The following is a 23,941-nucleotide window of genomic DNA, read 5'->3' as shown; positions in this document are numbered from 1 at the left end:
ATTTGCCCTCCTATGAAAAGCACAAGCTGGAAGTCTAAGGATCAGTGATAACCTTCAATTATTTTAGGGTTAAACCCCTTTAAAAATTGTCAATATTCAACCTTCTTTAAATTTTAACTACAAAAGTGACAGTTTAATGTGGTTCAACCTAATGTGAAGAGCAGGAGAATCAACTATTCTTCAAAATGAAAATGAACTGCAGCATGAAAGATTTAATTAAAGTATAACATAGGCCTTCAGTCGAAGGATTGTTCAACATTGGATGTTTTTCAGAAGACATTTTTATAGCTTTTCTCGTTAAGATGTACAAAGAAAGCCAGTGAGAAAAAGAAGGAAAACCAGTTTTGTGTGAGAATCCTGGTTTAAATACAGTTCTGGCTTGGACAGACTAGGTGACATTTTAAAGATGCTTCTCCAATTCCTTGATTCTATGACTAAAGTTCTATGCTATAAAGGTTAGCTTTGGGGCTGAAGCTAGAAATTAAGCATTGCATTAAGTTCATCATATTCTCAATCTTCAGTGCAAACTTTCACCTTAATCACAAAACCAAAGTGTTGGCCTTCTTTCTCTAACATCTCCTCCTCTGGTCTGCTTGAGTCCCAACTAAAATACTTCCATTTGCCATCACAAACTGCTTCAACTCTCATGGCCTTGCTTTTGTCGTGTGGATGAGGTGAAATCTTTTCCATTATTTACTTAAGCATACTGCTATTTTCATCTCTGTGTATGTGTGTCTGTGTGTGCATGCATGTGCATGTGTGTCTGTGTCTCTGTGTGTGTGTGTGTGTGTGTGTATGCGTGTGAGTGCATGGTATGCACTAATCTTGTTCTATGCAGTTGCAGATGCAGATGCCACTGTAAAAAATCTAGAACAAGAAGCTGATCGACTGATAGATAAACTCAAACCCATCAAGGAACTTGAGGATAACCTGAAGAAAAACATCTCTGAGATAAAAGAACTGATAAACCAAGCCCGGAAGCAGGCCAATTCTGTAAGCTCTTTCTGCTTTCAGTTATCAGTAAATGATTGTAATTTTTGGTATTATTCCCAGAAGGAATACCTTCCTTCAGTGTACCCTGCTGAATGATCACTGGTTCTTTTCCTTTAATTTGAAGCTATTTGCAGGTGAGGTGGGGAATGGAAGATTAGATATTTTTCCCATAAATTTCAAAAGACACTCCTTGAGAAGAATAATCACTACTTACTGTTTTAGAAATGAAAGTTCTGATATATTTTATTATTGTTTGAATAGAGTTAATACAAACTGTGAGAACGAAAGCCTGAGTTTCGTGTACTAAAAAGGCGTGGATGAGAGTGCCTTGCTCTTAATGAAAGCAAAACAGGCCAACCAGTGAGGCTGTAGAAGGAATGAACGGACAAGGTTATAAGGAATAATAGCATAGAGGAACTATTATTTTCTATATATTCTTTTGTCTGAGTACAAGCAACCAAAAATTATTTTGCTTACAATTTCTACAATTTTTTGGAGCAAGAATAGGAAACACTTCACTTGTCTCAAAATTTTGCTCTTTATTAACCCAGTTAGAAGACTATAAGGATAGAGGCAAAACTTTCTAGAAGGTAGCATCTTAATGAACCAGGACAGAACTGTAAATGCCAATATGAAACTTCAGCCTCGTGAAGTCATCTTATGATCTTTTTAGAAATAGAATGAAAAAAAATAACAGTTTTCATGTTATCAGGCTTAAACTGAAATCTTTTTAGATACCCAAGCCTTCCATCTCAAAAATTCCATTTTTTGATACAAATGAACTTATTTACAAAACAGAAACAGACTCACAAACATAGGAAACAAACTTAATGGTTACCAAAGGGGAAAAGGGGGGATAAATTAGGAGCTTGGGATTAACAGATATACATGATTTTATGTATTATAGATAAACAACAGGATCCTACTGTATAGCACAGGGAACTATATTCAATATCTTGTAATAACCTATTATGGAAAAGGATCTGAAAAAGAATATATATATGTGTATATATGTGTACATATATATACACATATATAACTGAATCACTTTGCTGTACATCAGAAACTAATACAACATTGTAAATCAACTGTACTTCAATTTTAAAAATTCCATTTTTAAAATTTATTTATTTATTTATTTATTTTTATTGACATATAGTTGATTGGCAGTATTATATTAGTTTCAGGTGTACAACATTGTGATTCAATATTTTTATAGACTATACTCCATTTAAAGTTATTACAAATAATGGCTATATTTCCCTGGGCTGTATAATATATCCTTGTAGCTTATTTATTTTATGCATAGTAGTTTATATCCCTTAATCCCATACCCCTATCTTGCCCCTTCCCCTTTCTTCTTCCCACTGGTAAACATTAGTTTGTTTTCTATATGTGAGTCTGTTTCTGTTTTGTTATATACATTCATTTGTTTTAGTTTTTAGATTCCACATATAAGTGATGACATGGAGTATTTGTCTTTTTCTGTCTGATTTCACAAAGTATAATATTCTCTAGGTCCATCCACATTGTTGCAAATGGCAGAATTTCATTTGTTTTTATGGCTGATTAATGATCCATTGAATATATATACCACATCTTCTTTACACGTAGGTTGCTGCCAAATCTTGGCTATTGTAAATAATGCTGCTCTGAACACTGGGGTGCATGTATCTTTTCAAATTAAAGTTTTCATTTTCTTCGGAAATATACCCAGGAGTGGAATTGCTGGATCATATGGTAGTTCTAAAAAATCCTATTTTTAAACAACTGTGAAGCTAAAATGACCAGAAATAACCTTTCTTAATCCATAAACTTATTTTTTTAGTAAGTGGCCAAGAATATGATGCCCAAGTGACAGTATATTCTTCTCCCTCCTTATACATACCTGATACCTTTAAACCAGGTCAAGACAATAAGTTCAGGGTGAACCCTGAAAAGGAATTCATGACTAATTGAAGAGAAACCTAGAAAATGACAGAAAGATTAGTGAAGATGAAGTACATAAACTCAGAGTAAAAGAAGCAGATAGGGTTGAGAAGACATACATTGAACTACAATATGAAAACCTTGCAGGCAGTAAGAATGACAGGTGAGCACTGTATATGTGAAGCACAAGGTGAAAAGAAATCCGATGTTACTCCACGGTTTGGATTTTTATTTAAGATTTAACCAATGCAGAAAAAGCATCTCCTATGCACAAGGTTACATGCTGTGAGGCACGTTCTTCCACTCGAACAGTTTACAACACCGTAGAAGAAATAAGATATATACACAAATAACTCTAAGATAATGCAGGATATTGTGCTACATTCCATGAGCGCTGGAAAGTGCTATTAAGTTTCTGAAAGGAAAGATCACCTCTAGTCGGGGCGGGAAGATTTCCTGAAGGGAAGGATTTGAGCCAGGCTCTGAAATGGGATAGTGCTGGACATGGGATGAGAAGGTGAAGAAGAACATTCTGAGGAGAGGGAACGACTTCAGCCAAGGCAGTGAGAAAAGGAGGTTTCAGGGTCATTTCATGACAGAACAGTCTAATTCGCCAAGACTATTGTTAGAGTGAACATTAAACTAGAAAATTCAACGGAGGCCAGGTTTTCTCAGGCCTTGAATGGTAAGTTAAACAGTTTCTTTTAGCCACAATTGTACCTGAGATAAACCTCATTGGTGAGGAGAAGCTGAAAGTTCTTGAACATGAAATGCAATATAATCAGAACGGTGCATTTTGAATATGAATCCAGAAGTAGTTTGTGGGATAGATAAGAGAAACTAGAAAGAAGGAAGCAAATTTAATAAGAGACCCAACTGTAGCAGTGGCAGTGGCAAGAGAAAGAAAGAGATTGATGTATCCCTCCTGTATTTTGCCATGTTAAGTTTGAAGAAGCAGTAATAGTAACTGTTCTTCTGTGAATCCCACACTTGGCCACATTTTCTGACTTAGTTACCAAGCAGGGAAATCTGTACGTTTTCATTATTTCTTCATTGTAAAGAAATCCAAAAATATGCCTATATATTCATCAGTTATACATGCTTTTTCATCCCACCCCCACCCCCCTGGAAAGAAAGATAAAATTCTGGCATGTAAATATATAAAACCTGTCTCAAAATACAAAATGAAAGAAAGGTATAAAAGTCATGCTTGAAAAAACAATCATTGTCCGTGCCTTTTAAGGAAATTTGTAACTACCTTTGGAAATGGAAGTTACAACAAAGTGCTTTGTTTTTTGTAAGATGTTAGAAATTTGTAAGCAGCCAACGTTTTTTTCAAATGGGTTTTGTACTAATTGAAGATGACATTTGCCCGATTTTAGAAATATATTTGTAATCTGGCATGAGTGTCTAGATGTGGCCCTAACACATATTCAATATGACCAAGAAATTAAAGACATTTATTTTAAAGTAGATTTCTCTTGGTTTGTTGACTCTGAAATTGAGTGGCTGATACTCTTTTTAAGTGAATGACCTAGTTAACTGGATAAAAAAATGCAGTGAAAATTTAATAGATATAATAATGAGATCCTCAATAATGTTTGAGTTCATGATGACAAATTGGTAAATAATGTTGTATGAGAAATGCCTCAGAGAGACCTACTTCTTAGTGATTTTTGTTTAGAAGTCTTACTAAGGGTTCACATTAGAAATAACAATAATTAGTGGTGGGGGGGGTGGTGTGATGACTAGGGAGATTGGGATTGACATATATACACTAATATGTATATAATGGATAACTAATAAGAACCTGCTGTATAAAAAAATAAATAAAATAAAAATTCACACATAAAAAAGAAATAACAATAATTGATAGCAACAAATATCTTAAGAGGATGTTTGTATTTCAGAAATCTCTCCCCTCTTATGAGAGGGATATAGGTCAGAGATTTCTTCTAGAGAAATTTATAAATATTGTCCTTTGATTTACTTGTCTTAAGGTATATTAAAAAATATCTATAATTGGAAAACAAAACACAAGGTATTTAAACAGAGAGATTAGTAGCTATTGACTGGTTACCGATAGTTTGGGCTGCCTGAATATTTCGGATACTGAGGATATATTCAAAACTGTAAGCCAGAGAACAGAAAATCCAGAGGGTTTTTATAAAAACGTGTAAGAGTTGAGCAATAGGTTACTTTACAAGATTAATTCCTGGCGTATTGGGTATAACAATGCCATGTTGTTCAGAGATCCATATATTTTTGGTACGTAAAGTAGGCCATAAGGCAGATTAATTTTAACTCCTAGAGATGTTAAACACCCTTAGTTCTAAAATGGCTACTCAGACTTTCAGTCCTGCAGTGGAGTCTCATCAGTTGAATTAGGCTTCAGTACTGGTGCTCTGTCTACAACGCTTTGAGAACCCCGCTTTCAACACTCCAGCCATGTAATCCCCTACCATTTTTATCAGGTGTACCCAAGCAAGGACAGAAACTCACCCTGATCAGTCATGCATTCCACCCATATTCAGTCATTTCTTCTCTAAACAGTAACCAAGGAGTATTCCTACACTGTGTTCTCTATAACACATATGAGTTATTTGTAATAACAAGAGAAATAACCAAAATAACATATTATGGCTAGTTTAATCACAGATAACAAAAATGAGTTATACCTTTCCCAGTTCTGTTTCTCTGCAAGTCATTTTTTTTCCTGTTAAAAATAAATAAATAAATTTTATTAAGGCAGTTTGATCTTTTTTAAAATCTCTAACAAATTGTACAGTGTGACATTTTAACCATTATCAGTTCTATTTTGAGATTATTCCTTCTAATAAAATTCATTAAGACTAGGGGAAAAAAATCCTTGATAAAAATCTGTTGTCAAGGCTTCTGGACTTGATCTGTGTTCTTTTTGGATGACTGCAAGTCATTTTGATTCATCTACTCTTAGCATTTCATGTAGAAGGGAAATCCTTTCTTATCTTTGTGGAACAAAGAGCTACCTTCTTAACTGAAAACCACGCAAGCAGGAAGACTAACTCTCCAGGACAGAGAGCAAACACTCTGGTGACCAGTACTGTGCTCCTCAGTTGGCAGTCTGGGTCCCACCCTTAGAGGGAAGGAAGGGGCAGGGAGAGCAGTCTAAGCAGAGGTCTTCCTAGATTATTCCAGCCCCAGCCCCACACAGAACTCCATGAGGGTGAGCCCCTGTTTCTTTCCAGCAAGAAAGAAATGCTTGGAAATGCAATTTGGATAGCAGATTAGGTGAGGAAACAGTACAAGTATATGACTTACAGAGGATCCGCAGGAGATTCAACAGATCTCCTATATCCCTGGGAGTTCTCAAACATAGATGAATTTACATATTTGTCAGAACCAAAAATCGCTCCTTAGCTTTCTCTTTTGAATCCAACCAATTTTGAATCCAGCACCTCCTCTGTGTAGTCTGTACCACCCTTGGAGAGGGGTACTGGTGCTGCCTAACACCTACTCTCTCATTAGACTCGTCAAGACACCTCCTTGTCTCACCATAAGATGGAGATGGGTTTGGTGTCCTAGGCTATCTTGTTTGGAGTTTGCACAGCCCTTTTATGGAGGTAACAGTAATGGCCCTTGGCTTTCTCCAAAGTGTGCAAAGTGCTATAAGTGATGAGAAAATGGCAGTTCACCCCTAGTGAGGGCCAAGAGGCCTCCTGAAGCCTGAAGCTGGGAATTTGAATCAGTGACAGAGAGAAGTTTTGTATGTGTCTCCGCCTCCTACTTTGAGCACTGTCACTAACAAAGTAACAGAATCTCTCTGAGTCCAAACAACAACATTGCTGTCCTGAAAGTACCTTTTTGATAGTACACATGAACCAAAGAAAATTAAATGGAATAATCAACTAGTGTTATTTGTGATTGAAGAAAGGCTCCCTAAATGTAAGTAAAAATTGGTACAAACAGTGTCAGCTCTAGTCACATAGGAATTTCTATCTTAGCAATTTATAGTAATTTTTAAAGTACTAGTCAAAAGAAAAAGGAGCTGTTAAATACATTAGTAATGATAGCCACTGGAAATTGTTTCCGTTCCTTTTCCTGGCAACTTAATAAAAAGGTATAATTTAATCTGAAATGTATGTTCTGAGTAGAATGATTACTATTCTTCTTATTGTTAGAACATCTGGAACAAAATCTAGTTGGCCTCTTTCAACTGTAAGAACATGGCAGGGTAGGTAATCTCCTCTCAAAAACTAAAAGAAAAATGGTTTCCTACTTTCAATGATACCAAAATCACTGAAATTTGAATTGTAAAATTTCATTAAACAACCTGAATGAAGATCTATACCATTAGCTTCATATAAAATCACCTCTTGAGAATGTTCCCCTATTCATAAAGGAGTAAGGTTTGAAGGCAAGAATTTGTTAGTTGCATGCTTCAAAAAGTAGTGACATGCTAACAAGCCATGGGGCTGTGAACAGCTCATTGTCAAAATACTGGTGGAAAGGTGCTCTTCTGTGCCCTCATTAATGAGTATAATGGGGTCTGCATATGGGCATTTAATGATACCATTTGCTGATGGAAAAATAACTTCAAAGAAGAGATGATGATGGCTTTGTGATTGGGAGCTACTTCAAACTTTCTGAGAGATTTAGTCTTGGTTCTTTGTACCTCGTTTTTCTTGAAGATCAAAGTATCTGTGTCTTCGGGAGGTGACTGCATTCGAACATACAAGCCAGAAATCAAGAAAGGAAGCTACAATAATATCATTGTCAATGTAAAGACGGCTGTCGCCGACAACCTCCTTTTTTATCTTGGAAGTGCCAAATTTGTAAGTCTAACATTCAGCCTTTCTTTGGCCTACTGTGTATGTGTATAGTCAGAGGTTAATCCTGGTAGTGTGCGAAATGTATAGAGTCTAATAACATGGTCCCAAAATTGAATAAAGTAGCCTTTCAGATTCGAAAACCTCAGAATCTTAACTCACCGAGTTCTGAAGTGTCAAATTAAGTTAGAAGGCAAATGAAATGAAAACTTTTTACAGTGTTTAGACATATCTGCTTTCATTTGTGAGTATACCAGCATTTATTTTTGAATTATATTTTCAGATCCAGCTATTTAAGAAGAAAGATTAATAGGAATGAGGCTTTTTTAAAATTTTTCTCTAACTAAGAAATTACAATGAACTTTCATGTGAAATGAAACTGAAAATTGTGTACTGTTTCTTACCAATGAAAACTCTTCTGATTCATGTTGAATTAATGACTCAAACTGAAATAACAGAAATTGTATCCGAAAGAGCTCACCTCAAACTTTTAATTCCTTTCATTTGACCCATTTGACTTTATATGCATGGAGACCTTCCAAAATGAATAAGACTTTTCAACAGACCACTTATCACATAAATCAATACTTGGAAACAAGGTGAGAAATTTTGGATCACCTTGGGTGAAAAAGCATACCTGGCCCCTCAAAAACGTCAGTGCCCATGGTGAAAACAATGAATTCTGAACCCAAATGTTTGCTTTTATCTCTACCACAAGTATCAGTGCAAGAAAAGACATTTGTCTCAATGTTAGACCTAATTAGAATTGGTTGAATTAACACATTTGCCTCAGCACTATGAACATGTGTATGGACATTGTATTGTAAAGATACAATAATAAAGTACTATTTAATCATAGAAATAATAGATCATATTATTTGGGAATCTTTATCGTGAGGCTTCTAATTATTTCATATATCTGTAAATGGCACCTGTTGAAAAGACTCGGCTGGCTTCCTCTTTCAGGGTGCCTTATATCTGATATCTATTGTTTTTGTGTTTCTCTGCACTAGACTGACTTTCTGGCTATAGAAATGCGTAAAGGCAAAGTAAGCTTCCTCTGGGATGTTGGATCCGGAGTTGGACGTGTCGAGTATCCAGATTTGACTATTGATGACTCATATTGGTACCGTATTGAGGCATCAAGGTAACTAACTCAATAGAGATTAAGATCATTGACAGAATTTTGAAGTAGTTTCCTAGTTTATAAGAAAATTTTTTTTTCTGTTTCAAGAAGGTAGCTACGTAGGTATGCACACATGTATACGAATGTTATATATTATATACATGTATAAGTGTGTGTGAATGGTACCTTTGTAGAACATGTTAGGAATTGACAAACCTTCAAGGTATTGAACAGAATGACCAGTCCTTTTTGGCCTCCTCATCTGGTTGTCCTGTTGAAACTTTGAGGTTAAGTTGTTTTCTGTTGCTCTTATTCAGTATGATCCAGAGCATAAGAGGTGCCATTGGTATCTGTCTTTGGTGCAAAGCACCTCTTCTAGTCTACACAGCAGTCTTGGCTACAGGTGGGTGCAGTATCTAAATGCTGACATGAATATAAAATATGTCAGGTCCACACTACTTGTGGGAGGGAATAGGAAATTAATTCTATCCTTGATGCTTTAATTTAATTAACTTCTAACAGTGTACAGATTACTTGTAGAATCCATTCTTGTCTTCAGTACTTCCTCTTCATTTTCTCCTCTTCTTTTTCTAATTCCCAACTACCTACTACACACAAAGCAGCTAACAGTCAAGAGGTTTTGTTAAAGGCCAAGGGAAGGTAATCAGAGATGGGTAAAGAAGACTCGAAGATCTGGTGATTGTTGAATCTAGGTGATAGATACATAGAGTTTCATTCTATGTGTGTATATGTTTAATTTGTTCACAATTAAAAGTTTAAAAGAAACTTAATGAAAAGAAATATCTTCAATTCCTTTTTAAGATCTTAAATAAAAGTGTGTGTGTGTGTGTGTGTGTGTGTGTGAGGGAGAGAGAGGAGAGAGCAACAGATAAAATGCTTACATGTGTGATGGTGGGGGAGGGATTAAGTACTTTATTGGGCTTAAGAATACTTTTATTTGCAAAGTACAGTTCTTCTATTAGAAGAGATGTATTCTGTTAAAGAAGAACCTTATTTGATAAATTCATTCTATTGTTTCTACATATTTCAGTTAATACTGCACCCTCAAAGATAAAAAGATTACCAAAATGAGACAGTAGGGAGAGAAATATGACAAAGTTTTGTTATGACTGCTTGTCTCAGGAAAAAGATCAGATTTTCATGTTTAACAACTCATGGGAACCAATCACTTAAGAAAAGAAAATGAAATACAATAATAGTAGCTTCCAAAAGTCTATTAATTGAATCTAAATGTGAAGTTCTTCTGTACAATTTGTATACACAACTCTGTAGCCTGGATGTTATAGTGTACACATGAAGATGGTGTGCCAAACAATAAATACTGCATGATTCCAGGAAGACTACCTCAGCAAATTTGGATCCAAGATATAATCAGGGATTTTAGGAGAAATTATGCAGCTTATAATGCAGAAGGGTGGCTTATTTGGGGTTCACTTGCTGAATTAAATTAGACAAAATGCTGAATGAAGTAATATAAACTTGTTTAAATTGTCCATGTAGGTAAATAGCACATTGTTTTGTAAAGCAAGAGGAAAAAGACTTTCCATTTAACCAATAGCAATTCCATCAGCTAATTGTTGCTGTGTCATTTCCTATCACTGGACACATTCAGAATCAGGGTAGATTGCTTAGTGGTCCTGGTTGAATCTGATGGTAAACGTATAGCAGAGAGCAGATTCTGGGTTTTGATTTGCAGTTTAATGAATCTGGAATGTTTGAAGCTAAACACCCAGCTGTCTCTTAAATATTCCAAAACAAATCTCTACATTTTATATCTTTTAAATCTGAAGTGACCAGAAATGTGATACATACTTCATTTTCTGTATTTTCTTTCATTTCATTTCAACACGTACCCTGGAAGAACTGGGAGAAATGGAACAATTTCCGTGAGAGCTCTGGATGGACCCAAAGCCAGCATTATGCCCAGTACATACCATTCAGCGTCACCTCCAGGGTACACTATTCTAGATGTGGACGCAAATGCAATGCTGTTTGTTGGTGGCTTGACTGGGCAATTGAAGGTAATGTGTTCTTCCCCATCCTGTTTATTTTATCTCTGCAGACAATTCCTGGCATGATGACTTTGGGCAAAGACATGATAAAGCACTGCAAAAACTTGACCACTTTTTACTTAATTTGTTTTTATGAAAACATGAATATATTTTAAGAATTTTCTTCCTTGAATATCCAATCTGGAAGCACAGTCTTTTTAAACCTATGTGTATTTACTTAAACAGCTGTTGTTTTGCCCTAATCTGTGGCATCAATTTTTTGATATTTTAGTTGCCTCAAGAGCAAAGTGTTTTTTAAAGATACCGCATTTTCTGAATCAATTTATGATTTATTGATATAAAGTGCTATAAAGTTCAAACTCACATCTAATTAAAAGATTTATGAATACCTTGGGAAATATCACAGGAGCCATAAGCCTTCAGATCATGATCTGATTTTTAAAGTTTTCAAGTTGCTCTTCTCATTCTTATCGAGTAATGCACTTAATATTCATAATTGCTTTGTGACAGGTCCTTGTGCATTTCAGATTGCAAAGTGCCTGCATTTTAAAGAAGCTCGTGTTGATTAAATGGAGTTAGGTGTTGGAAAACGACCTGTTAGGTCGTTGGAAAACGACCTGTGAGATGTAAGAGCACAACCAAATACAATGCGTAATCCTGGGCTTGGCAGAATCATCCTGGGATGAGATTAGTCAGAAAATGTGAAAAGCCAGGGTGACCCCAAATTTATGAGAACTCAACCTTCATATAGAGTGAGGTTGTTTTATTTGCTCTGTGTATGAGATGTGACTCTAAAGTATTGGAATGGATTCCACAGCTACACACTAAAATCATCCTTATTTCTTAGAGCTGCATATAAATATATATGGTACATAGTAATATATAGTCATATTGCCAACATTCTCTCCTCCTCAGAAAGATAAATATAGGGATAGCACCGAGTAATACAAAAAAACATGAATTTTGAAATTAAATCCAGGTTGAATTCCCTGCTCTATCACTTACTAAAATATGACCTTAGGCAAGACACTTAACCCCTTGGGCTTCAGTTTCCTTAACTAGAAAGGGAGATAAAAATATCTACTTTGCTTGCATATTGTAGGATACAATAATAAACTTTTATAACATTTATATAACCCTTACTATTTGCTAAGTAATGTTCTAAGTAATTTACATGAATTAACAATTTTCATAACAACCCCAAAATGTAGATAATATCCTCCTCATTTTATAGTTAAGGAATCTAAGTAAGAGAGAAGTTAAATGATTCACCCAAGATCACATAGCCATCAGTGGTGGAACTGGGACTTGAACACTCGTTACCAGGCACAAGAATCTCTACTCTTAATCACCACCCTTTACTACCTCAATGAATAGTGAGATTACATGCCTAAGATATGGTAGTCACACCTTAAATTGCACCTTAAATAATTCTTCTTATTATTCAGATGTCACTAGACATAAAGAAACTTATTTATGCCAGTCTGAGGGGGGAAAAAAAACACAAGCAAATGAAATCTGTAGAAAATCTTCATCATTTTGACCAAGAGTTTCAAGGCTTCTGCCATACCAGAATATGAACCAAAAAACTGAAAACAAGTAATTAAATCAACATGCTAATGAAAATTCAAAGGAGCAGGAAAATATCCCAAGTATAGTTTTTATGATACAAGAAGGAAAAGCAAAAAGCAAGTACAATTCACAAGTAGGATAATCAACCTCTGGAAAATTAAGAGAAGCTTCCACAGATGACAGAGAATTCCAAGGACTGCTTCTGACTTGTATATGTCAGTGTCTGACAACATTCCTTCTCCATGGCAGTGCCCCACTTGATCGTAATGGTAGGAAGATGTATGTGTTCATGAGTTTAACCTAAAATTATAACTATAAATGTTTAACTACTCAGTGACTATCTTCTATTTTTTCTAAAATCCAAGCATATCAATTCACTTTTTCCTTCCATGTTATTCAGATAAATGTGGATTCGCTTTGGCAAAGTGCTTCTAAAGTTGTAGAATTGTAATATATTGACGCTAAATGGAACAGTTGTTTAAATTATAGCAAGGTTCTCTAGAGTGGATCGGATCATTCCCCTCCTTCTTGACTGCTAAATACCTAGAATTGACATGTACACACTGCTATATTTAAAATAGATAACCAACAAGGACCTACTGTATAACACAGGGAACGCTGCTCAATATTCTGTAATAACCTAAATGGGAAAAAATTTGAAAAGGAATAAATGTATATGTATAACTGAATCACTTTGCTGTACACCTGAAACTAACACAACATTGTTAATCAACTATGCTCCAATATAAAATAAAAATTTATAAAAGACCTTTCCTTTTGAGAATGACACCAGAGTTGTCATTCAACAAATATTTGTTGTGCCCCTATTAGATGTCGGGCTCTGTGCTGTATATGCCCGCAAACAACAACAACAGGGTCCCTTCTCTTACAAATTTACTCTGTCCCTTCATTCTCCTGCCCTAGAAACCTACTTGGGTGTAAAAGGAAATGAAAAATTGGGGACAGCAGTATCATAGGGTAATCAATATGCAAGCTTTTTTCCCCTTTGTGTAGTCAGTATATACCCTTTCTCGTAAATCTCCTTAGTGGATAGGAGCACTTACTTTTATTAAACACCTTCTCTGTACCAGGCACTGAATGTGGTACCATAAATGAATTCTCTTAGTTAATTCTCCTAATAATCTCATGTTACGGACCAATAAAAAAAAATAGAATCTCAGAATAAGCAGTTTACCTAAGGTCGGAAGCTTGGAGTGTTTATTTACTAATGGTGATAAACTGGTAAAGCACAGAATAACCAGGATCCATGAGGCTATTATATGGTTAAAAGATGGATACGTACACAACCAAGACTTTCACAAAGAGTGGATAAAAACTACTCCAGATTCTGCTGTTCATATAATAACTCTCATGGGTACTCTTAATTTTTTTGTGAAATTCTAAATTCTAACAAATATGTTTCTCTCTTCAGAAGGCTGATGCTGTACGTGTGATTACATTCACTGGCTGTATGGGAGAAGCATACTTTGACAGCAAACCTATAGGGTTGTGGAATTTCCGAGAAATAGAAGGTGACTGCAAAGGATGTACCGTCAGGTTAGTTGAGAGGAGGACTCTTCCAAGGTCTATCTGGCCTGTGTATCACAAAAGCTTTAATTTTATTGCACAGTGTTCTATTATCATGTAGATGATATACAACAAGTTTGAAGTGATTGTGTTCAGAGGTGGATTTACCAGGAAGCTAAGAAACTTTAAGTCCCCTCCCTCACTTGTGTAGGCACTTTCCAAGGATTTGGGAAGTATCCTAGTACTTTGACATGGTCATATGTTTTTGTAAAATTTGCAAAGGTAAGATATTCTAGCCTCAATCAGTTAAGACTACTATCTCCTTCCACTCCAGCTTACCTTCATGTTCAGGAGGTGTTGCGTGTCTGTGGCTATTCTGTAGTCATCATTTATTTTTACTTAAGGAAAGGTCTCCCTAAACTGATTAAGCTTCAGGCCTCTCAGAGCCTGGATTCACTCTGCTTGTGTTTACAACAAAATATAGAACGATACTGCAGGTTTTTTCTCCTACAGGATTTTTCAAATGACACATAGCATCATGTAAGAGTTTCAAGTGGAAACCCATGGGACTTGAAGATTCTGCTTAAGAAGCAGAGGTCAAGATAAGCCAGGAGAAAGTTTCATAATAAACATCATTAATTATAAGATAGAGGTTAGAATGTTGGATTTCAAAAATATTTAAAAAGCATATAAAGCATATATAAATATTCTTATATAAACCTGAATAGAGGATGTAAAACAATTAAGAAGAAATAGAGGATTTCTCTGCATAAAAAACTTAAAGCCCACTGATCATCTGAGCCTACAACAATTTTAATTTTACTTAGTTAAAGCTATAAAATTTAAATACCTGGAAGCTTAATATATATACATAGTAACTCTAACGTCATTAGGTGCTAAGGAGTTTATATTTTTTATTTCCAGTTTAAAGGGAACATGTACGTTGTTAGGACCTAAATTCTCCATTAATGTAGCAGAGTATACTTCACATTTTCTTCTCAACATCTCTAGAGTTTTATAGAAGAAAGTAGCCCAAAAATATTCCCTCTCCAAAAGTTTTAACTTTCATCTTTCTACTTTTTTTGGTCATCATGGACTTTTCAGTATGGCATTGAGGACAGTTTGAAAGCCTGATCCATTCATAGTTTAAAGTGGTTTTGTTAATAATCTTCTGTAACATCTAATATAGAATGTTGTCTGTAAAATTCTTTCAATACAAGGACAATGAGGTCTACATTAATATTCTGCTACTCACAAATCAACACCAACTTTTCCGTAAACATTTCTTTGGTAAATTTCTAAGTAGACTTTTCCAAAGCTTATTATCAAACAAACGTCTAAAGCATTTAAATGTCCTTTCAGCAGTGCATATTATGTGTTAAGACTGTAGCATCACTAATTATCAATTCTGCAAAGATCTTAGGCCTTCATTATATAAAGTATTATATGAATTAATATAATTATAATAGGCTAAAGTTCTACATTTACTGAAATAATTCCTTATTTTTAAAATTCCTAATATACCTTTTTGAATTATACTAATATTTTGATCAAGAATGTTACTGTTTTTGTGAGTGCTCTGATTACAAAGTCACATAAGTTTTGAGTGGCTTGCCCTAGCCCTATTTTTCCATAAGCCTTGGTAATTTTAGGAAAAATATTTTAGAACTCCTGGTGTTTGTTTTCTTTTCAGGAGAACATATAACACATTTTAACATAAAATTAATGGTTGCACTTTTAGAGCAGAAATGATAAAATGGGGGAGATGAAATAGACAAGGCTACAAGACATAGACTAAGAACATTTTGTAGAAGATCTTGGAATGTCAGTTTTAGAAATTTGCATTTATTCAGTAGTCAGTAGAAAGGATATAATTTTTGTAATGTTTTAGAAAGGATTATCTGTCAGGGCTATAAAAAAAGTGTATCTTATTTTTCTTAAACTTCTGAAAAATCACATTAAGATTAAAATAGGGGAAAAAAACTGCTACTCGTAAAATATATTTAGCTGAACACTGAAACAATGATGAAATATTAATATACTAAACTTCCATATTCATCTAGTTCCTATTGTCACTGGTAGCATGGCAGTATATAATGCAGAATCCTAGGATTTGAGAACCTCATGGAACTTCTCCTTAGTAGATGCTACATTACATTTTCTTATCCCAAATGTGGTGCTCTAGATTTTAATGGATTTGTTATAATGATGAAGGAAGGCCAAAATTATTCAGCTGATTTATTCACATAAATTATATTGTTAATAGGCTGATTTAGTCCCTCAAACTTTCAGTGAACACTTTTCATGAATATTGAAAAAGCATCTTTTAAGTGTACATTAGAAAAAATATATATATGGCATCATCTGATCTTATACCTATTTAGATATATCTTAAATTTACAAAAACCTGACTGTGAAATGCATAGTTAAGACTCTTCCCTTCCTTTTGTCTTCAGTTTTATTTCTCCTTTTCCAGAAACAGAGAGAAAGCCAACTTGTCTAAAAGGTGTAACAGTTCCTCCTCCTCGAGGCCATTAATGTTTATACCCTATTATTTTTCTCATTAGCCAAGATTGCATACAAATACTATTCTAACCTCTTGTTATTTTATGAGATTACTATAATATTTCTCATATCTCCTCTCTTTTCTCAAGTGAATACAACACTCCAATTTCACAGATTCAAATATAAGCTAATACGCAGATATTTAAAGATTAAAAATATCTCCACAATCAAAACTTACTCTGTTAACATCAATTAGATAAGATAGATAGATGATAACTTTTCATTTGAAAAAAATCTTTTTAAATGTTATATTTATAAGACTTATCTTAGATATTCATTAATTATTCAACCAATATTGATTGAACATATATTCTCTGTGAGGCAATTTGCTTTACTAATATTCCTTTCATTCCACAAATATCTACCAGATTCTGCTATTAGCCAAGTACCACACTAGATGCTGAGTTTGTGCCTGGCATGGAGGCTGGCCCATAATCTCTACTTGGTTTCATAGAGCTTACATCCTGGTGAAGAAGACAGATCAACAAACACACATAGTTAGAGGAACCCTTCATTATCTGAATCTAATCTGTCCCAGAAAAACCTACTGCATAGCAAGAGTTCAGAGAATAGAAGCCTATATCCTGGTACGGCTTTTTTTTTCTTACAACTTTAAGTTAGTACCTTTCAACCACCTTCACTCTTCAGCCAACCCCTACTCCCTATTATGTTATGTATTTGGGAAATGTAATAATGCATTCTCAGCCCATTCCAAAATCCCACTAGTTCACACCACTAAAATACACTTAAACACTAATATAACTAGCCACCAAGCACTTCAGCAAAAGCATTTAAAACATCAATGACCTAGTTATTGAACACCTAATGAAGTCAGGTGAGAGATGGTGGTTACTTGGTCTGATGGTGGCAGTGGAGCTGGAGAGAATGGGAAGGATGGAAGATATATCTGGGATGGTTCCTGCCCTACAACAGCCTACAGTCCAGTCTCAGAAGACAGTGTGATGTATTGAATACTGATGGACCAAGTAGACATCGTCTGATTCATGTGAAATGTCTCTCTTCAGTCCACAGGTAGAAGATAGTGAGGGGACTATTCAGTTTGATGGAGAAGGCTATGCATTAGTCAGCCGCCCCATTCGTTGGTACCCCAACATCTCTACTGTCATGTTCAAGTTCAGGACATTTTCTTCAAATGCTCTCCTGATGTACCTTGCCACACGAGACCTGGTAAAGATTTGCACAGCTGATCTTTCATGACTGAAAATATGTTTGCTTCTTTTTTGTAAGGTTCCAATGCAGTTATCAGTTTTGTTGAATTATCAGTTATTGTTCAAAGGAGTCTGGGATGGCTGTGTAATAGCCAAGAGTGGTGCATAGTGTTTATATATTTCCATCAGTAACTTTAATTACAGACACAATTTAATTTTTATTTATTTTCAGTATAACTCCCTTATAATCCTTTAAGAGAAGCACCCAGTAAAGATTCCCCCGGTATGGAAACGTGCAGCAGAAAAACTACTTCCTTACTCTTCTTCTAGAGACCTAAGTCAAAAGGTGGTTCTAAATAGCCTCATTATTTTTTCCAGGTCAATATTTCTTAGTAAATTCTTTCAGGAAATGTACTTTTTAGTTTGCTTAATATGTTTTCAAAGGAACCCACTTTTACTCCTGTCATAAAAGGATACATCCTAGTAATTTGGTTGTGACCATTTGCACCATAATATCACACCCACAAACATTCACAAAATAGTAACACCAATTCTGTATCCAAAAATGGATTTCAATTACAGATCAACACATTCAGTAATTTAGCCATAAAGCCCTATTATAAACTCCACAAAGAAAATGAATACCCATATATTTCTCTGTGTATCTAATCACTGGTGTATTTTTACTCTATTAATAGAAAGATTTCATGAGTGTAGAGCTCACTGATGGGCACATAAAAGTCAGCTATGATCTGGGTTCAGGAATGGCTTCCGTTGTCAGCAATCAAAACCATAATGATGGGAAATGGAAATCATTCACCTTGTCAAGAATTCAAAAACAAGGTGAGTTTCTATAGTAATAATGCACTCAGAGCCTTAATCATGCTATCCAAAGCTCCCACGTACCTAATCATGAGGAAGACCCTGTCTGTTATTTTAGGTACTCACAAATTCTGTGAAAAATTGATACAGTCATTTCTTTGGCTTAGCTTATAGGTGGTTTGGGTTAGACATGACTGATTGAAGAGCCAAATGGTTCTCTGTCATTTTCTTTTGAAACTGAGAGCTTAATTTGAAAGCATAAAACTGTCTTACAACTTGTAAAATTATATCCTGTAGTAGATTTGAAAAACTTGTGTGCTTTCCTTTTCTTCCCATTTTGCCAAGATGTTGCCTTTAGAGTGGCCCACAGGTAGAATTTGTAGGGATGATAGAGCACAGCTACCAGTTCTTTACTTTTTGAAAATGCCAAAACTTTGTATGTGTGCAAGTTAATAATAATAATGTAACATTTTTATTATTCCAGGACATTTTCAAAACACTTTCACAAACATTATTTCATTTGCTTATGAAGCAGGTATTTTGTTCTGGTTTACAGAAAGGAAAGTGTAGACTCCAACTTATATGTGGTCCCAGACATATATACATAAGATCTCACAACCAAGACAGAAATCCAAGCCTATTAGGTCTCTGTGGGCTGCTATTTTTATCTTAGTATAATTCCGCTAATTCTATGTACTATGGCATTACCAATATCTGCAAATGAAACTTAGATTCTTCTGTTTATATAATTAGACTTAATTCATTTTGAACATGCCAGTGTGACATTTCATGAAAATTTAGGTATAACTTTGCACCATCTTTCATTCCTGCACTTAACAAATATCTGCCAAGAACTAAGTAAATACTCTGCAAGAACTAAGTGAAGTCTATGATAAGTCCTTGTCTTTATGGAACTTGCAGTCTAAAGGGGGAGATAGACAACTCAATCAACGGTTAGAGAGTAGAAATCTAATTGCCATGTAGAGATCTGTATAGCAGGCTAGCAATCTCAGAAGAGAGAAATGTCAAAGTCAAACCCAGAGGTCAGCCCCCAAGGGAGCGCCCTGAGGCATGAACAGGAGCTGAGGAGTACTCTGGGTGAAAAGCCCCTTTGGGCAATTCAGAGAGGTGAACGTTGTATGAAAGCCTCAAGGCGTCAGTGAGCATAATACATCATTGTACATCGTTTTCCAACTGCTTTTCCTTGGAATAGGAAACCCTGGAGAAACGCCTCGGTTTGGACAAAAACTGGTTTTGCACTCATAAAATAAATTGGAATACTGTTATCTGTATACATTGTTCCCAAGTAAGTCACATTTGCGTGTTAGAGGCTCAGCACAGTAGTTAAGAAGAATGTTTAACTCTGTTTGATCGAACACCTCCCAAACTTCTTTGATCACCAAAATCCTTCCATGCCATACTAGCATTTGGCTGAACACACTTTGGGAAATGCTTCAGGAACTACAAGTCAATCCATAGGCTAACAGGATGAATGTTGGCAGAAAATTATCAGATGAAGCTGGAGAGAATGCAGAGTCAGTTTATAAAGGGCCTTATGAGCTAAACTAATGAGTTTCAACTCTTCCTGAAATCATTAGGGAACTACTAAGAGATTTAATCAAGAATGTGACACCATCAGATTTGTGTTTTAGTAAAGTTTCTTTAGCAGCAACCTGGAGGGTAGATGGTGACAATTTCAGATGCTCCTGCAGTCTGCAGGAAAACCAAGGGAGGAGCAAGGAGAAGGGAACCATGAGAATGGATAGGAAAGAATGGAGTTGAAAGATATTAAGCATTTTAAAATTGAGCTTTATGATATGCTCAATGCAGAGAGTAAGATTTTTTTAAAAAGGAGATCAGAAATGATTCCTTTTTTTTTCTTAAAATAACAAAGAATATGTCAGTGCCATTTACCAAGCTCTTGGATACAAGAAAAATGCAGCATAGTTTTTTAGAAAAGATGCTGAGTTCTATTTTGGACATGCTGTATTAAAGGTACTCTTAGTATCCTTAGCAACCTAGGGAAGCTGTGTAATTGACAGGCAATTAGTTATGTATCTGAGGATTAGCAGAGTTGTGGGGCAGAGATGGATAGCTACAAAGCATCCTCATGTTTTAAATCATTGCACCTTAATAGAGATGAGAAAAACAAAACAGTCATATCTAGAATAAGGTGATCCAAAGCCCTTGAGCAAACAGCAATATTGAAGCAGTATAGTAAAGGAAGAGCCCACAAAGGGAGCTATAAGGAAATAATCAGAGAAAGGAGAAATAAGAAATGTAAATTTTCAGATTAAACTGGAAGCAGGGTGACCAATTAGGTACAATAGTAGTTCAGACAGATGAATGATGGCTTGAAATAAGAGTTGCAGTGGGATTTGACAGTAAGGAAATGCAAAATGAATCCACAATGTGATACCACTATACAGTTACTAGAATGTCTAAAATTAAAAAGACTGAACAGGGCTTCCCTGGTGGCGCAGTGGTTGAGAATCCGCCTACCAATGCAGGGCACACGGGTTCGAGCCCTGGTCTGGGAAGATCCCACATGCCGCGGAGCAACTAGGCCCGTGAGCCACAACTACTGAGCCTGCGCGTCTGGAGCCTGTGCTCCGCAACAAGAGAGGCCGCGATAGTGAGAGGCCCGCACACCGCGATGAAGAGTGGCCCCCGCTCGCCGCAGCTAGAGAAAGCCCCCGCACAGAAACGAAGACCCAACACAGCCAAAAATAAGTAAATACATAAATAATTAAAAAAAAAAAAAAAAAAGACTGAACATACCCAGGGCTGCCAAGGATGTCAAGCAAGTGGAATTCTTATACACTGCTGACGAGGATGTACAATGGTACAGCCACATTGGAAAACAGGTTGGCAGTTTCTTAAAAGGTTTAATATAGACCTGTCATATGAAACAACCATTCCACTCCTAAGTATTCACCTAAGATATGTGAAAGCATATATCCATACAGAGACTTGTACCAGAAGGTTCATAGCACCTTTATTTGTGATACTCAAAAAACAAAAAATAAACATCCATCAGCAGGTGAATGGATATACAAATTGTTGTACATCCACACAATGGAATAGTATTTAGTGGTTAAAAAAAATGAACTATTAATTTGCACACAAAATGGATTAATAACAAAATAATTTTTCTGAGTAAAAGAAGGCAGACAAAAAAGTGCATTTATGTGAAATTATATAGAAAACACAAACTAACATATGGTCACAGAAAGCCGATAGAGGATATTTATTGACTGGGTTTTGTGGGGAGGGACTGGAAGGAAGGATGACAAAGAGGCAAAAGGAAACGTTTGGGGTGACGGATGTGTTCATTTCTTGACTGTGATCATTTCATGGATGTATAGACATCTCAAAACTTGTCAAATTGTACATTTTAAATATGGGCAAATTATGCTATGTCAATTTTACTTCGATAAAAGTGTTTTTTTAAAAAAAAGGACAGAGGGAGTTCCCTGGTGACCTAGTGGTTAGGATTCCAGGCTTTCACTGCCGTGGCTGGGTTCGATCCCTGGTCGGGGAACTGAGATCTTTCAAGCCATGCAGCGTGGCAAAAATTAAATAAAAATTAAAGATTAGAAAAAATAAATTAAAAAAATTTTAAAAAGGACAGATATTAGAGTTATTTAGGAGATGAGATTAGTAGGGCTGTTGATTGGTAAGATGTGGAATGGTGACGAGAAAGGATGACTCTAATTTAGGAGATTGGGTGGGAGTCTTAGTGCCACCAAATAAAATAAATAATACAGATCTGGGAGGAAAAAGAGAACCATTTTAATTTGGAATATCAACTGGGGAGGTATATAGTGACTCACCTGTTGAATGTGGATGTTTAGGCAAAAATCAGGTCCAGGCATATATATTTCTGAGTTGTCAACATATGGTAAGTAAATATAAACTTGAGCTACCCAGAGAGCTGAAACATGACAAGTGGCCAAATGAAAGCACATTAGGGAACATGAACATTTCAGAAGTGTTCAAAGAAATAGGCCCTGGGGAAGGAGACTGAGAATGAGGTTGGAAAGGCAAGAGAACTTGGAGAAGTTGGCATTATGGAAGTCAAAAAGGAAAATTCTAGAAGGATGGAAATTTTAACCTCACATACTGCATAGATATGGATTAAGATAAGGATCAAAGGACCCCATTGGGTTTGGATGTAGGGAGGGCACTGTGGATTTTAGCATTAAGATCAGCATCCATGGAACAGTGGGATAGGAATTTGAGTAAGACCATTGCTCCTTTTCAGATACCAGATTAGTTGCTTTATTCTCAGCTAGTTTGTAAAAGCACTGTCCCTTGAAATTCAAATACACTCCTTCAGGAGGGATTCCCCACCTTCCCTGAGAGACAGTTAGTGGAACCACAGTCACTGATAGAAGTGCTCCCTATCCCCCCAAGTGCATTGATATGGATGCAAGATTGATCATTTAGATTTTCAATGGACTAAGAGAGAAAAGACAAGAATTACCAAAGTAAAAACAATTCCTTTATAACAACTCCTTTATAGCATTGATTATAAAATACTTGTTAAGCCCCTACTCTGTGTCTAGTATTTAATAAAACCCTTATTTCCCTGCTTACCCATAAATGATGTCTGAACTCATCAACTCTAAAATTTTATGTTAATGGCTATTCTATAAGGGAAGAAATAATTTCTAGGGCAAGAAATAAAAGCAAGTGTTAGCATTCCATAGCAGAACCCACTTCATTGCTATCACTCATAAAGGAAAGGGTAGAGTCCTTCCTTTAAATCAGTAAAAATATGCCATCCTCTGTCTCTCTATCGAAGCTAACACTTGGGCCAGTGAGTTTCAGTTCAATTGTGTTTCTGCTTTTTAATCAGTTTTTCTTAGAATGATTTCTAAAAATGCATATATTCACTCAGGGATAAGAAGGAAAGCTACCTCCAGTCTCTGGCTTGCCTGTGATAGAGAAAGAATCTCATTTTCACAGACACCATTAAAATACATACCAGGTCTGTAGAAAAAAAGGCTATTTTCATGTTCCAGTCAACAGCCCTATATGAAAACTTTTTTGCTGATCTGGATAAAAAAGAATATGTATGGAAAAGTTTGGAAAACAGTTTCGTAAATCTTTTTTATTTCAGCCACTAGTCTGGTCAAAAAGATATGTGTGTATGAAATTAATATGTGCTAGAAAGTAATTAATTTTTTAAATCTTAGCTTGCTGAATATTTTTTTAATTGGGAACTTATTTTTGAGGTATTTTTTGTTTGTTTATTTTTACAAAATTCTGCTTTGAGGATTTGAGGTGTTAATAGGTTTAGGTATTTTATTTTGGACATTTTTTATAAGGCAATTATGTTTGGTTTTATTGAAAATACTTCTTTTGAAATGGAAGGACTACAGATTACAA

General features: G+C 35.5%; 1 protein-coding gene across 2 annotated transcripts in view; it reads left to right on the top strand.

Annotated features, from left to right (window-relative positions):
* Positions 1–23,941, top strand: part of LAMA2 (laminin subunit alpha 2) — a 626,305-nt gene that overhangs the window by 556,502 nt on the left and 45,862 nt on the right. For both annotated transcript variants that reach the window (XM_082406304.1, XM_082406303.1), the window contains exons 44-50: positions 839–993; positions 7,593–7,736; positions 8,744–8,877; positions 10,739–10,898; positions 13,894–14,018; positions 17,579–17,741; positions 18,421–18,565. In XM_082406304.1, the coding sequence (XP_082262430.1) occupies positions 839–993; positions 7,593–7,736; positions 8,744–8,877; positions 10,739–10,898; positions 13,894–14,018; positions 17,579–17,741; positions 18,421–18,565 (1,026 nt within the window). The remainder of the gene's footprint in view (positions 1–838; positions 994–7,592; positions 7,737–8,743; positions 8,878–10,738; positions 10,899–13,893; positions 14,019–17,578; positions 17,742–18,420; positions 18,566–23,941) is intronic.

The sequence above is a fragment of the Balaenoptera borealis genome (assembly GCF_965194805.1).
Source record: "Balaenoptera borealis genome assembly, chromosome: 9".
NCBI classification, from domain to species: domain Eukaryota; kingdom Metazoa; phylum Chordata; class Mammalia; order Artiodactyla; family Balaenopteridae; genus Balaenoptera; species Balaenoptera borealis.
The sequence above is the reverse complement of the archived record's forward strand: the minus strand, read 5'-3'. Positions and strand labels throughout refer to the sequence as shown.